This window comes from Crotalus tigris, unplaced genomic scaffold (assembly GCF_016545835.1).
Source record: "Crotalus tigris isolate CLP2741 ecotype Arizona unplaced genomic scaffold, ASM1654583v1 scf7180000018343.506757, whole genome shotgun sequence".
NCBI classification, from domain to species: domain Eukaryota; kingdom Metazoa; phylum Chordata; class Lepidosauria; order Squamata; family Viperidae; genus Crotalus; species Crotalus tigris.
The window spans coordinates 429,669-445,177 of NW_024096954.1; the positions used below are offsets into that span (position 1 = coordinate 429,669).

Here is a 15,509-nt window from a genome sequence, read left to right on the forward strand (position 1 = left end):
GTCAAGCTTCCATCGGGATCACTCTAGCTGAGGATTCTAAATGGACCAAACTGCAGAAAAGTGGTGGAGGGCTTGGGAATGAATACAAGATGTTGTTGGGCAAAGATAACCAAAATAATAGTATGGGAGTATCATCTTGGTATAGTCAATAATATATGCAATGGTATTATTTTATCAGTTGGTCTTGAATAATGGCGATTTGGCTCCACTGGCACCATTGCCCCCACTTACAGCTAAGGATTTCCTTTCATCTTTCTTGTTTCTGGGACCAGCAGGCTTTGCTAAAGATGGAGGCAGGAAAAAGGAAAGTGACGCAGTTGCCTAGCAACTACACAGGTCTGTTTTGTTAATCCTGGACCAGAGAAATGTCTGGGCGAGGAGCAGAACAGGCAGCTGCACAGGCAGGGGAAGTCATAGCTGTACCCAATATATTGTGGGCTGCTCAGACTCCCCTGGAGGTAGATGCCGGTAGCTGAGGGGATGGAGCTTACTTCTCACACATTTGCAGATATACAAATATGTTTGTCAGACGAAGTGCACGTGTTAACTTTGATAACTAAATGGGAGCATCATGTACAGTGGCAATGTCATACCTCTAAACTCTACTGTTTGGAGCAGAATACAGGAGAAGGCCATCACCCCCAGTTCTAACTTGTAAACTGTCGTGACTGCTCCTCCCAGTTGAAAGCTGATTGCAGGGCTAGATGAAGCTGTACAGATTCAGCAAGGTGGTAGGGTGGATTTAGTACCTTGCCCTGTGTCATATGTATACATATGTTTCTATTATGGGGCTGCTTGTTCCAACCTCTTGCTGACCCCATTCCACTCAACTCCACAGAGCTCAGAGGACAGTTCCCGTATCTCTATCACCTTCTTCCGCCTTTTCCGTGTCATGCGCCTGGTCAAGCTCCTCAGCAAAGGTGAGGGTATTCGTACCCTCCTCTGGACTTTCATCAAATCTTTCCAGGTCAGAAGGGGAATGATGAGAAAGTAACTGTTGCCTTAAATCTAGGACTTAAAATTGCTGCATACTTTGTTCTAGCAGGGTAGGAAGGAAAGAACATGCACTGGGAAATGTGCTAACAGGAGCAGAAAACACTAGTCTTGCATCAAACCAGGAGGATCTGGCCCTGGCTGCAGACTTATTTCTCCAAATTCACTAATATTTTTTTCCCATCCAGGCTTTGCCATATGTGGCCCTCCTCATTGCCATGATTTTCTTTATTTATGCTGTCATCGGCATGCAGGTGAGCAGAGAATCTTCCTCACTGCATTTATTTTTCTTGCAAATGAATCTTTGCACAAACCTGAGTGACTTGTAGGCTTTTCATGGGGGAAAGAGCTAGAACTCTGCACCTTTGTATGAGGCTCTGTATTATCAAAATTGAAAGATTTGATTCTTTCATTTGTGCAAGGCAACAATGTGCACGCAACAGATATTTGCATGTGCATAGGTGTTCCAACCAGCCTAAATACCACCCATCTTTCTATAGTGTGCAGATTAAATGCGTAATGTCCCCAAGAAACATGTACTGCCATCTATGGTAGTGCTTAATAGGTTGAAGCCAGAAAATCAGCTTTTGCTATATTCTAGAAGCATCATCCAGCTGTACTTCTAGTGACATGGAAGAAGCATTGTTTTTATTCTCTGGTTTTATAAAGGAGACAGAATGCAAGGAAGACTGAATTATTTGCACCTGGAAACATTTTGCATTAGAGTAAATAGTTGTTGTATCTTTTCACACCCTGAAATTGGCTTCCTTGTCTTTTAGACCTTTGGCAAAGTAGCTATGCAAGATAATACAGCCATCAATCGCAACAATAATTTCCAGACTTTTCCACAAGCTGTGTTGCTGCTTTTCAGGTATCTCTCTTCCTCTCCTTTTCATCCCACTTCTTAATTTGGGAGAAGGTAAACAAATGGCTTCTTTCTTTTCTTCCCTTGTTTCCAAAGGGCTGCCAGAACGTAGGCTGATCCACAAAGTAAATTCTAATTCACAACTTAGACAGAATAAGAGAAGAACTCCCAGCTGAGTGTTTGGCCCAATTCAGGTTTATAATAAATCAGAATTAAAGGCAAGATTTTGGTATTTGGAAGCAGGGATAGAGAACATTTATCAAAACATAGGATGCTAAGCTTACTTTGTCCCAACAGGCTGGTTCCCCCCCCCCCTTTAATACCAAAGGAATTTTTCAAATATACCTATAAATAGTAGGAACGTAGTTGTGCTTTTTTTTTTAAATAACGGTGATTCAGTGGGTGCAGTCAGTGAGTTTTCCAAAAAAAGTGCAGTGTTTCTAAGCATCACAGATGATCTCTAACAAGGCTCTTATTACATCTTTGCATCTGTTTTCCTGTCTTTCCTCCTAAGATGTAATGAAAGGTAGATGCCATCAACATTAGCTTGACTGCTCCAGATGGGCACATGGATTCTCATAGAATGGGAGAGCTTGCCGTGGCCTACCAGGCTAACGTCCAGAATTTGGCTTTCCTAATTGTCTCCTATCTTAGATTTTATGAGATTTGACTCTGTTTGGCCTTTTTTCTCTCTTTTTCTCCAGCATTGTACTTCTACCAGCTGTGTCTCCTAAATGGTTCCCCCCCCAGACAAATTTAGCAAGAGCTGTTTTTGTCTGTTCTCTCCATGCTTTCTTACATTTTCTCTGTTCTGGCAGGATATATTCACGCTGTTTTTTCCCATCTTGTACCTCCAGGTGTGCCACAGGAGAAGCCTGGCAGGAGATCATGCTGGCCAGCTTGCCTGGCAAGCGCTGTGACCCTGAGTCTGATTATGAACCTGGGGAAGAATTCACTTGTGGTAGCAACTTTGCTATTGTCTATTTTATCAGCTTCTTTATGCTGTGTGCTTTCCTGGTGAGTTCCCTCTGCTCTTCCCAGTTAGCAGCTGGATGTATCAAGCCAGCCCTCTTCTGCAGAGCCAAGATCCATATCATTATAACTACCAAACTAAAACATTGGTTCCTACCATGCATGTCAGTTTTCATGCACTGGTTGTGCTGCCTGAAAATAGACCTAACTCAGAGAACATATGTGTGTCATCACTGAAGTAGTTTCTGCAATTGGAAGCAAATGAATAGCTGGGAGCTAGAATGGGTACCGCTTAACTATCTCCATATCTGCCTTTTATCTCTTTAAACTTGCTCTTCCCCTTCTGGCTGCTGTTTCATCTCTGTTGCACATAGAAGATGCTGTAATGTGCTTCTCCTGTTTCTCTGCTTAGTCAATAATGGCAGGAGCAACAGCACTGTTTTAGCTTCAGGTGATGCTCTTGCATTGTTACTGAAGCTCAGACCAATGATCTGTGCGTGGCTTATCCCATTTCCTTTCCCCATTGGGCCAGGCATAATTGCTAAAATGAGGAGGATTGATGGTCACTAACATTCCCTGACAAAAAGACCTCCTATCCTAAATATGGGGCAAACTATCATTGTTGAAAAGATAGTTTGGGCAAGCAGTGTTCTCTAACTAAACGACTTTCAATCAAATGTAATACAGTGGAATATAGCTCGCCAAAGGAGAGGCAGATTAGAGTCCAGAATACTGAAAGACATCCTATTGATGACAGCTATTCCAAGGCACACTTTGTTGTATTGTTGAATATGTTCCAAGCCCAAATCAAAGCAATGACTCTTAGAAAGAGCTGCTGACTCTAAGGCCCTCTGGCATCATTTCCTTTTCTTCAACTTGACTGACATTTTATGAACACTTGCTTATTTATTTCTAAATAACCTTCATAGGATCGAGCTGTTTGCTTCTGGCTTTTTGCTCTCACTGTCTTCTTGTGTTGTCTATTAGATCATTAACCTCTTTGTTGCTGTCATCATGGACAATTTTGACTATCTCACTCGGGACTGGTCCATTCTGGGTCCCCATCACCTCGATGAGTTCAAGAGGATCTGGTCAGAATATGATCCAGCTGCCAAGTAAGAAACTTAACCCCATTCACTGAAATAGTTTCAGCAAGTGTTCTTGGAAATAGTAGCAGTATCTTCCAGAATTTTTCATCACAGACAATAAGGAGAAATCTTTAACTGCTCTTAAGCTGCGCAATTTTTAGTGTTCTACTATTATCAGAGACAATAGAAGAATATTACTTTAACTTTCAATAGCTTTCATGCATATCACCAAAAGGCATAGTAGATTATATATTGAGTTAATATCTAGAAAGTGAAATATAAGTGCTAGTCCTGCTTGAGGAACTGCTACTGCATCATTTCTGGATTATGATTTTACTATTTGAGGGTCTTTCCTCAGTGCTGAGTAAGACGACTCTCCATCCATCTGGAATTGGCACAGGCTTGTAATTGTGACATTGAGTATCCCAGTTGCTGACCCTCTCCTGCCTCTATTTGTTTCAAGTCAGTTGATTTCTCTCCAGGATGCTGAGTGACAAAGCCTAATAGATTTTACACACCTTGAGTATTGCCTTTGGATGATTTCTAACTAAGGAGAGAAACGTCACTTAGCAGCTGAGGATGATTAAGTCTGTTTCCCTCATAGATTTCAAACAAAATAATAGCATCATCATTGGGACAAGGCAAAGTGCATTTTCCTAGTAGAAACACTGTCCATTTCTTACACCTTTCTGATTTAAAATGTTCTTTGAAAAGTGTTCCACATGATTATTATTTCTATGCTGCTGTTTTGATAAACATTTGAATTAATAGGGCTCTGGTTTAAATCTATACTTTTTAAATTCTGTTCCTTTTTAATGCTTGGCTATTCATATGCTTAATACATGTGAAAATGTAATTTATGTTCATGCACATTAATTTAGAGTACCTGCGGCATATAATGATAGATGACAGGTGTGTTGAACTTGGTTTCACATTTTCCCATTCACCATGGGAACTGGAGGTGATGAGAATAGTCCATCAAAACTAAAGGAGATCAGGTAAAGGAAGGCTTAATTAAAGAAAGGTTGCTCTTCCAGAGGTTACATCAAGCATCTGGATGTGGTGACTCTGTTGCGCCGGATACAGCCACCTCTAGGTTTTGGGAAGCTCTGTCCCCACCGAGTAGCCTGCAAAGTAAGTCAACAAAATCAGATTCATCTGGACTCTAGTGGACATTAACAGGGAGGAGATGATAAGGATTCTTGATTTAACTTGCCTGTCTTTTAGAGGCTGGTGGCCATGAACATGCCATTGAACTCAGATGGAACTGTCACTTTCAATGCCACCCTCTTTGCTCTGGTGCGTACATCACTAAAGATCAAGACAGAAGGTAAAGCACAAAGAAGTTGTCATGGTGTTTGTCCTAATTTAATGCAGAGAAAGTATTTTGTACATGAACAGTTCTTGTTTTCATGCTTCTAATTAAGCTTCCGCAAACCTTTTCCCTGTTCTCAACAGCTCCAACTATGTCCTACCCTAATCCCAAATGATTAACAGAAAGATTCCTCCCTTCTATCCGCTTATCTCTCCTGCTTTTGTTTTGCTGGAGTTAGTGGAAAAGAAATTAGATGAATCTACGATACTGTAAAATAATGCAGCTGTTTTAGAATCATATTCCAAGGCTGTCCTAATAGGCTATTCTCAAGAACCAGCCTTACTGTTTTACTAAAACAGACAATAATGACAGTGATGCTTTCCAGGCTTCATGCCTGCCATTTAAGTTGGTTTTCTCCAAATGGGTGTTGGACTACAACAGGAATATAGCTATACAGTTGGGAAGACTGCTATAGATCATTTATATAAAACAGAAATATTTGTTTTCTTTGCCATTTTCTTTTTCCTAATTCACTTCACCTCCGTCTGACTGTATTCCCATTATTTTTTTTTCTTAGTTCCAAAGGCTACTTGAGGTAGTTTTGGATAGCTTAGTAGAGGAATCAGGGATAGAATCTCATTCTCCTCCTCTCTTGTAGGAGACCTGGATATAGCCAATAGGGAACTCCGTTCTGTCATCAAAAAAATCTGGAAACGGACTAAGCCCAAAATACTGGATGAGGTGTTACCTATTACAGAAGGTTAGTGTTCCTTTTTCCTTTCTTTTAAATCACTTTGTCATCAAGTCTCCAGAAAGTCAAGAGAGGAGGGAAGATTAAACATTACGTTAGCTTAATGGGCCACTTAAATATTCATAGAAGTTGATCAGCTGTTAAGCCTCGTTTGGTGCTGCATCAGTTAAGATTCTGCAGGTGTAACAAAAATAAATCGAAGTGATGCTTGCTGATGACTGTTCTTGATGCAAAATGGAAGTCATCCTCGAAAACAACAAAATGCACTCAGCACTACAAGAACAGTAGTGCTATTCTCTTGTAGTTTAAAAAAAAAAAGCCAAACATTTCTGCAACATCACCTCAAGGTTTTAGGGAGTGGGGACATGAATGCTTTGAACTAAGCCACAGCTTCCTAAACGCTTGCATCTTCCACTGGCAGGGGAGGAGATAACTGTAGGAAAATTCTATGCCACATTCCTGATCCAAGATTATTTCCGTAAATTTCGTAAGCGTAAAGAAAGGGGACTGCTTGGATCAGATGGATCCCCCAGCAAGTCCTCTGCCTTGCAGGTAATTCTACCACTTTTGAGATGACCCCCTTAAATGATCAGAATGAACAGGCCCTACAACACAGATAGCTGATCTTTTTGTTTTGGGACCTCTCCCCCATTAAGGCTGGACTGAGTTGCTTACAAGATCTAGGGCCTGAGATCCGCAGAGCAATGTCCTGTGATCTGGAAGGAAAAGAGGAAGAAGAAGTTGAGGAAAAAATCATTGAGGAAGAAACAGTCATTTACAAGGTAAGTGTTTGTTCCAGTTGGATTTAAGGAAGCAGATTTGTAGTTGTGAACAGGTTCCCTGGTTGAAAGCACTATATTGATTTTTCTTCAAAGAAAAGAAAAAAAATAGATCCGGAAGAATGCTAAGTTGGAACACTTTCTGACACATTAGGTTTTTTTAACATTTCTTTATAGGAGAACCCACTCATGTGAGCTCTGTCCTCTGAAGTGAGAAAACATTTTTTGCCAGTTTAATAAGAATGAGGTCTCCATAGCGTGGATGGCTATTACCTGTGAACTTAGAACACAGGTGTCAAACTAGCCACGTCACGTGACATGTCGTGATGTATCGCAACTTTTTTCACATTGCCGGACCTGGGGTGGGTGTGACCTCCGCATGATGCAACCGGCCCATTGGCCGGTAGTTTGACACCCCTGACTTAGAACAAGGCTAGTGTTTATTGGAACCTTCTTTGGAGTGGAGTATAGTGAACTTCGTATCAAATCTTGGTTTTACTATGTTTGATATAGTGGCTGAAGGTGCCGGGAAATCATGAGTTCTAGTTCTCCCTTAGACGTGAAAGCTGGCTGGGTGACCTTGAGGGTGGCAGTTTCTCCTCAGCTCAACCCACTTCACAGAGTTATGGGGGGGGGGGAAATTGTATTTGTACGAAAGGAAGGCAGGATATAAATCTAGTACATAATAAAATGTTCCATTTGGGAAAGAATTTTATTGGAACTGGGGTTAAAAAAATGTTTAATTTTCTTCTCTGGTTGGGGTAGTCCAGCTATTTCTTTAATCATACAGCTTCTTTTAGCACAGCTTTCCACGATGCACCTCTTAATATGTGGACTACAAGTTCTTGATAAGCTGAGAATTATAGCCAAGTGTATCTCAGAACCCACTCAAGAGCATGGAATCGGTAATCCCTGGAGAGTTAACAGAGAGCTTAACTCCAAGCACTAGCTTCTCATTGTTTTTCCTTTGGTTGTGATTTGGTTCAATATTATTATCTAAGTTAAGACAGGATTTCAACATGGAATTAACATGAATAGATTTTAAAAGAATGAATTATTTGGAAAGTCGAATCCTAGTGCCCCTCAAGCTAATTGCAAACAAGATAATTCAGCTAGCCAGTTCGGTTTTTCCACACCTACTCTCTTCTGTGCTGAAATTGGAAAAGATTGCTACTAAGTTTCTAGGAGAGCAGATGCATGTACAATATGGTGTTGTGAACTGCAGAAGAGAATTTGAGATATTTGGAGAAAGGGAATAAGAATTCTGTCTGCAGATTTATAATGTGTTTCTACCTTGACAGGGCTAGAAATTCAGAGATTCCTGTTCTTATTTTGCATGAAGCCCCTGAAAGAATTTGGAGAGCATTTTTTTGAAGAAGTTCCTGTGAAGGTTTCTTGCTTAGTTCCCCTCCCACACAAACCAGGAACCAATTTCTATCATGTAGCATATTAATGGCTGATTTCTAAAAAAGAAATATGGCTCAAATTGTTCCCTTACGTCTAAAAGCCCTCTTTTCCTAGCAGGTCTGGAGCTAAGGAATATACAGCACTTAATTTTCTATGAGTGAGCAAAGTTTGCATTTACTTCAGATTATTCCAAGGGTGTCCACAAGTTGGGTCAAAGTCAAAATAATAGCCATAACCATGCATGTAAAACGTGTTTGATTGTATGATTGTGGCTGCCGTCTATATTTTTTTGAGCCCCTTCCTGTGGACACCCATTATTCATTCTCGTTTTCATGATTGCATTGTTTCATATTCAGTTTATGAGTGCTGAGTTTGGCCATTACAATTTCTTCTCCAACTTCAAACCCTAGAATATTGGAATATTGGAATATTGAACTGTGGAATTGGAAGCGACCATAAGGACTTTTAAACAATCCCTCTGCAATTTGCATTAGAACTGATTAAACTAGCCTCAAGAAGGTCCATGCTCTTAAAAATCTCCCAAGATAGAGAATCCTCAACCCTATAAGTAGACAGTTCTACAGTTGTACAGATCTTACTATTTGGAAGTTTTTGTTTGTATCTAAAAGAAATCTAGGTTGGTGCGACTTGTAGCCAATATTTTTGGTTCTACTTTCTGTGGACATTAATAAGTTCCCTATGGTAACCAGGGCTTTTTTTCTCATAGTATGCCCAGAACGGAGTTCTGGCACCTTTTTTGGACGGAACCTTGTAGGGTAGGCAAGGCGGGTTGCACTGATGATACCTTTTAACATCTTGAATCAGTATCAGTTCTCCCTTTAATCTTTTCTCCAAACTGAGTATCCCAAATTTCTTTAATCTGTTATTGTAGGCATATCCTTAGATGCCTATATTAGCTTTGCTGCTCACAGTACTCCAGTTTGGAGTAGGTACTTGATGTATTTTTGCACAGTGCTTCTTGTGATGAAGCCCATAATTACATTAGCTCTTTTAGCAGCTTTCTCACACTGCTGGTTCATGTTCAGCTTGTTCTCAGTGGCTGAGCCCTTTTCCTTCTATGATATTGCTGCAAAGCCACAAATCTTGTGTGTCCTATATTTTGCTCTCTAAATGTTTATCCATTGTATTTCTCCCTTTTGAAGGACATCTTGTTCCTCTCAGTTTAGACTTCTAACCTGTGCAATCTCATTCTGTATTTTTGAGTATAAATTAAAACTTCAAATTTTGCGCCATCCACAAATGTTAAACCTATTATCCAGGTCATTAATAAAAATATTGTGGGACCTCATAGGTTACTGATTTCTAATTTCCATGTCAAGTTTCCATGTCCATTGCTTTCCAGAATTATACTTTATGCAAAAAAAAAAAAAAAATCATCAAAATGCATGTAAGATTGTGGAAGATAGCACTTCCATCAGTGACTCTGCTTGCTGCCAGAATAGTTTAAACAGAGCAGATGAGGCTGGCAGCGGTCATAAGGGCAGGGGTGAAACATATGAATACATATAAACTGAAAGATTCCATTAATCACCATTCTTTATAAGTGTAAATAATGTTTTTTTTTTTCTGAACGCCTGGGTCTCCCAGTGGTAAAACTGATAATGATTTTACATTGGAAATCAGGGTGGGAAATCATTTAGTCTGGTTACAGAAAGGATAATTAGGACTGTTATTTTTGGAATGATATATGTACAGTCTAAAGAAAATGGGGGGGGGAGACACCAGAGCAAAGAGCACCAAAGACTAGAAAGCTGCTGGTATGCAAATTTGACAAAGGAAAAGAAACTCTGAACATAAGATTGAGGTTGACACATAGATTTGAAAGAACAGGCTCAGTTTAAAATGTCTAGTTAGACCACAGGTGTCACATACTAAGCTATCCAGGAAAAGCAACAGACAAAAGGAACATTGTTGATTTCCAAGACTTAGTTCCTTCTTACAGAGTTCTGAGATGAATAGTGAAGCCCCTGACTACCATATCTCAGTTGCTGCGACTCCAACAGAACAAGAAGACAAGACTGTGGCCTCTCAGCAGCTCTCTAAGACCAGCTCCTCCCACGCGTTAAATGGATTGAAGCCCTATGAAGAGAACGTTAGTGGCAGTGATGAGCCTGCTGACTTGCCTGTTGTTTCCATTCAACACAGGATAAACAGGTGCTGAAGGGTTGAATGAGCTTTTGGATTGGGGAGGAAAGAAAGTAGTTGTAAATTCTTTGGGGCATGGTAAATTATGGGAGGGGAAAGGAGTTTGGAGACTGCCATTCCTCACAAGTGTATATTTCTGTTCAGGCAACGCTCCAGTGGCAGCTGCTTTCCACCAACACTAGAAGAAGTAGTTAACCATACTGAAGTTTGTATAGAGGACACCTCAGCTGAGCAGGGAAACTATAGCCAGGAGGAAGACTCTGAAAACCTGCCCGCCCATGAGAAGTAAGTGTTAGGGGCTGAGGCATAGTAGTGCAGTATTGCACCACAGCATTGACTCTGTTTGCAAGTAATGACAAGGGAACTGGATATGCTTCTTGGTACTCCACTTCCACATTTTTTTCAGTGAACAATCCAGTAGACGAATGATATTTCTTCTAATGCCATGCCCCCACTCTATCATGGTCCCTCTGGACATTTTCAGCAGAAGAGGAGGAAAGGTCAAATGAGCAGAACATTCTGAGGATGTCCTCTCACCTGAAAGAGCAGATATTGAGCATGGAGTAGGGGCAAAAACTAAGCCTTCTCATTCTTCAGAACCTATGTCTGACTTGGAGGATACCTCATAATCCCCAGGCTCCTAAGAACAACTTTTGAAGAAGAGGGGCAATGCAAAAGTACAAGGATGCGAGATCAGCAACCGTGTCTGTACTCAGGAGCCAGGAATATCTCTCTTAAGAGCTAATAAATGTGATCTGAATATGGGAGAAGTACTCCATTGCTTCTGCATGAAAGCTTTCAGTAGAACAAATACGGGAAACTATGTTTATCATCTGTATATCCCAAATCTTGCTTTACTTGCTCAGCAAGACTGAGCTGCTCACCTTAGTTGCTTTTCTGAATAGCATGCTTTGCCCCTCCTATTTTTGCACCTGGACCAGACTTGGATAAAGTCCAAGCTGCTTTCCCTTCACAGTCAGAACATCATAATCCCTGACCTTAGTTTACCAGACTGTGTCTTTTATTCAAGATAGTTTGTTTCTGGCCATTTTATGCAGATGAGGGGGGTGTCTAATTCTGAGGGATCACATACTGCAGTTGGCTCTTGGCTGTCACAGTTTATGCTTTGCAAGCTTAACTCGACTACCTTGAAACTGAGCAGGTGAGTTTGCCCAGATACAAATTCCCAGTTGTCTCATCTGAAAAATGTTGATGGTGCTCTTTCCCACATTCAATTAAATTTGTTCCCAATTATTGGGGAAAACCCACATAATGGGCTGAAGTATGTGCTTGCCTTTCTCACACAGGCAGTCTCATCTGCACAACTCTCAGCCCCAGCGGCATCACTGGCAGAGGGGCTACGGGGGTTCTCTGCCTCTGCTCTCCCATCGGCTCAACAGCGGACTCGTCAAAGGAATGCCGGAGGGCAGGCAAACCAAGCGCCGGCGCCTCTTGCCTGCCACTCCCACAGGTCAGGATGATGGGGATTTGGCGTTAGGTGGAGAGTAGCTGGAAGAGGGAGGGAGAAGCTGTCCAAGGCTGTCTTAGTTGCAAGAATACTTGTCTATCATACCGCAGAAAGCTGTGTACAGTATTTACAAATGAAGCAACAAATATCTGTACAGTCTCTTTAGAACCAATGAATGGTGACAGGCTGACAGGGCAAGAACAAAAGATAGGGTTCAATTTGGAAACAGTACAATTTCAGGACATATGGGGAAAGTCTGGAAACACAGGCTTATAAATTGAAGAACTAAGTGCAATTGAATAGTCCATTGGTTAGGTTGGCTGTAAACAAGTATAGAGTTGCTTTATCCACCATGCTTTTACTTGCATTCTTCTTTGTGGTCTTAGAAAAGTGTGTAGTGATACTATGTTTAGCTTTTTTAAAAAAAAATTGATGAGGAACTATTATATGTTTAGTGAATGAATAGATATTGTGGTATTTGGCTAAGCTAAATAGGGACCCAGTAGATAGAAGGTGGTCCTGCACCAATGGCCACTTACTCGGACATTCCCTTCCATCACTTTCTTTCTTTGGGCAGGCCGCAAACCAGCCTTCAGCATCCAGTGCCTGCAGCGCCAAGACAGCTGCGATGACATCCCCATCCCAGGCACCTACCACCAAAAGGCACCCCTGGGCCGAACACACGTGCAGGTACAAGAGCACGAGCAGAGCCTTCTTCCTAGAAGAGAGGCTTTAGCAGCAGCAAGGACCTTTTGAGTTCCTTCCCGTAGCCATTCTCAGTATGTGAGGACTGCTTATGAGACAGGCATTCTAGTAAGATTGCTTCATGTGTTGTAGGGATAACTGAAGTCTCTCTCTCTCTCTCTCTCTCTCCCTTCCTCCCTCCCTCCCTCCCTCCCCCCCCCCTCTCTCTCTCACACACACACACACAAACCAGTTTGGCCTCTCTTAGCTGAATGGAAATGCTGTGTCCATTTTAACGGTCATGTATGTAACTCAACTGAATACTTCAGGATGGTCTTCTGTAATGGATCCCCTTTCTTCCTAGAGTGTATGTGACAGTAATTGAACTTGTGATATGGTTGTTTTATGATCAATCCATGTTAATACTGTTCCTATTATTCGCTGTTTCATTATTTGATTATACTATATCTCAAACCATTTACACCAACCCTTTCCAATCTCATGTCCACAGGATAGAATTCCCAAATTCCTTGCCAGTATACTGGCTGAAAATTATTGCAGGTTGGTTTTAAACAACTTGAAGGCTCCAATCTGGAAGAAAGTGAACACATGATTTCTCTGGCACTGTTATCTACCTGGAGTGTCCCAGGAGTTTTCATGGTTCTTCTCTCCCACTCTGCTCTAGTATCAGTGAGCGCACCAAGCTGCCTCTGCTTTTCTTTGGAGCCTTTCTTTATCTAGCTCCACATTGTTCACTGATTGGGAAAAGCTCTCCAGATACAGGTCCAGACACTGAATCCTCAGGCATGTCAACCTGAGATGGCCTTGCCCTGCTCACAATGATTCTGGATTTCAAGCTGTGAAAAGACTGAACTGGCCTTTTACTTTGTGCCTTACTTTACTTTACTGTTAAAAAGCACGGCAGTGTTATTGTCATTAGGCTGGCTGAATCTCCCTTTCTCTTTCAGTCCCACCAGGGCTATGGCAGGTACAGCTCATGGCACAGTGGCAGCCGCACTTCAACATCTTCCTCGCAATCATGGGCCACGCCTCCAAAGAGGGGCCGGCTGCTCTACGCTCCATTGATCCTAGTGGAGGAGGAGAGGGTGCAAGGATACAGCTGGGAAAAGAATAGCAGCAGCCTTCCGCCCATGTCACAGGCCCACTGGTACAGGAACGAACCCGAGCTGACCTGCCATACCTACGGCAGCCTCAAGGTTCCAGGCCCGCTCCTGCACGGCTCCAGTGGCAGATCTGGCAGCGCAGATAGTCTGGTGGAGGCGGTGAGTCTGGGACAGATCTCTGCTACCTTCAAGTACTGTAATTTGGACAAAGCACAGTTAAAGATACCAGTTGCACAAGCAATAACGCAAGCAGTAACAAAAATAAAAAGATAAATAAAAAGATTGCATCTCTTTCTATTTAAACTCTCCTTACATAAATTATATGCTTCCCCCCGAAAAATTAAACAGGAAGAAATTAAACAAAGTATCAAAAGATGGAAGAGAAAAAAAAATCAAAATGAAAATGAAAAAGCCAAAAAAACCCACAATCTTAATGAGTAGTAGTGTTATATTAGGTTTATTCAAATCGTTACAAATAATTTTTCAATACTGAGGTAAACCAGAGAGCTGCGTAGCCTTTTCTGCCACATAAAGCCTTTCAGAGGCTGAGAAGTGACAGATTTCATTGAGCCATAATTTGGTGCTCCCGTCCTTCCAACATACAGAACTGAATATAGCACAGAATGCTTGACCAAGCTATTTTAGAGAACAATCAAACAATCGCCAGTCTTCCATTTTAGATTTCCACTTGTTGGAAGACTTGGAATAAATTATCTGCAAGTAAATTATCCTTTTTGGTTAGGTTTCAGGTATAATAAGATAACCTTCTTGTCATTTTTTACTGTGGGCACACTGTCACACATAAACATCCTATATACAACATATATAGTGTCAGGACCACATTGATCTCTCTTATGGATGACTAGCGACAGGACCAGATGGAGTAGCGCAAACTTTCTCATCCTATTTGACCTCTCAGTGGACTGTAATGCAAAAGTTGCATTTCTTCTTTTTCTCCTAGGTGCTCATCTCCGAAGGCCTAGGCCTGTATGCACAGGACCCAAATTTTGTGGCCTTTACCAAGCGGGAGATTGCTGATGCCTGCCACATGACTCTGGATGAAATGGAAAGCGCCGCCACACACTTGTTGAGTCGCACGTCTGGTGGTGGTGACAGCAGCGGCCGAGGTGGTGGAAGCCACCTTCTGTACAGCAGTGATGGGGAACACAGTGGAGCTGAGAGTCTAGGCCTTGTTTATAGTGATGAAGAAAGCTTCCGTTCCCGTGAGGAAGAGGACTTGGCTGATGAGATGATATGTATCACCACTTATTGACCAAGAAATGCCCTCCCAGCAGGGCACAAAGATTCAGTGGCTGCAGAACTGTTCAAAACATTCTATGATGGTTGTGATTATTTACAAAACAACGGAGTTCGGGATTAAGAAATCAAACACTGTCCTCACATTGGCTATAGCAGAAACAGATATTAGAAAGACTGGATAATAAGCTTTCCTGATTTAGGGTGTCTGCTTTTTGTCTTCCAGATTTTGGCTCTTCCAAAAATGGTACAGAAAACAGCAGCCTTGTACCTTTTCATCTAAGGAAGGGTTCCGGAGTCAAATAGGCAATCATTCCCACACAATTAGTTGTATTTTTTCATCAAAAACAGTAGGTATTGTTTAAAAGATCTGGGGTGAGGGGTTATTTTGCCAGATCATATTAAAAAGAAAAAAGAAAAGTAATTATTCTCCAGTTTTCCCTGATGTTCATGAATTACAACCAGTTCTTTTATAGTTGTTTTTCCAACCTGGTACCTTCCAGATACTTTGGAATTCAGCTTTTATACTGTATTCTCCCAGCTTCCCATAATCATAAATGAGGTCAACATCCCATAAATGATATTGGTATTCTGAGCTTTATATAATAAAGAATCCAGAACAACCTCTGGAGTTTCTCCT

The 15,509-nt window shown here is 41.4% G+C and overlaps 1 protein-coding gene across 7 annotated transcripts in view; it reads left to right on the forward strand.

Annotated features, from left to right (window-relative positions):
* CACNA1F (calcium voltage-gated channel subunit alpha1 F) overlaps positions 1–15,509 on the forward strand; it is a 61,157-nt gene extending 45,648 nt beyond the window's left edge. For 5 of the 7 annotated variants that reach the window (XM_039350653.1, XM_039350654.1, XM_039350655.1 and 2 more), the window contains 16 exons: positions 839–967; positions 1,182–1,247; positions 1,773–1,864; positions 2,716–2,875; positions 3,818–3,945; positions 4,956–5,052; positions 5,146–5,248; positions 5,892–5,993; positions 6,406–6,536; positions 6,641–6,766; positions 10,134–10,345; positions 10,481–10,621; positions 11,644–11,807; positions 12,382–12,494; positions 13,457–13,771; positions 14,574–15,509. In XM_039350653.1, coding sequence (XP_039206587.1) covers positions 839–967; positions 1,182–1,247; positions 1,773–1,864; positions 2,716–2,875; positions 3,818–3,945; positions 4,956–5,052; positions 5,146–5,248; positions 5,892–5,993; positions 6,406–6,536; positions 6,641–6,766; positions 10,134–10,345; positions 10,481–10,621; positions 11,644–11,807; positions 12,382–12,494; positions 13,457–13,771; positions 14,574–14,885 — 2,391 coding nt within the window. In that variant the 3' untranslated portion in view covers positions 14,886–15,509. Of the gene's footprint in view, positions 1–838; positions 968–1,181; positions 1,248–1,772; positions 1,865–2,715; positions 2,876–3,817; positions 3,946–4,955; positions 5,053–5,145; positions 5,249–5,891; positions 5,994–6,405; positions 6,537–6,640; positions 6,767–10,133; positions 10,346–10,480; positions 10,622–11,643; positions 11,808–12,381; positions 12,495–12,741; positions 12,856–13,456; positions 13,772–14,573 lie in introns of those variants that run through there. The other 2 variants (XM_039350658.1, XR_005557582.1) reach the window with 2 other exon arrangements.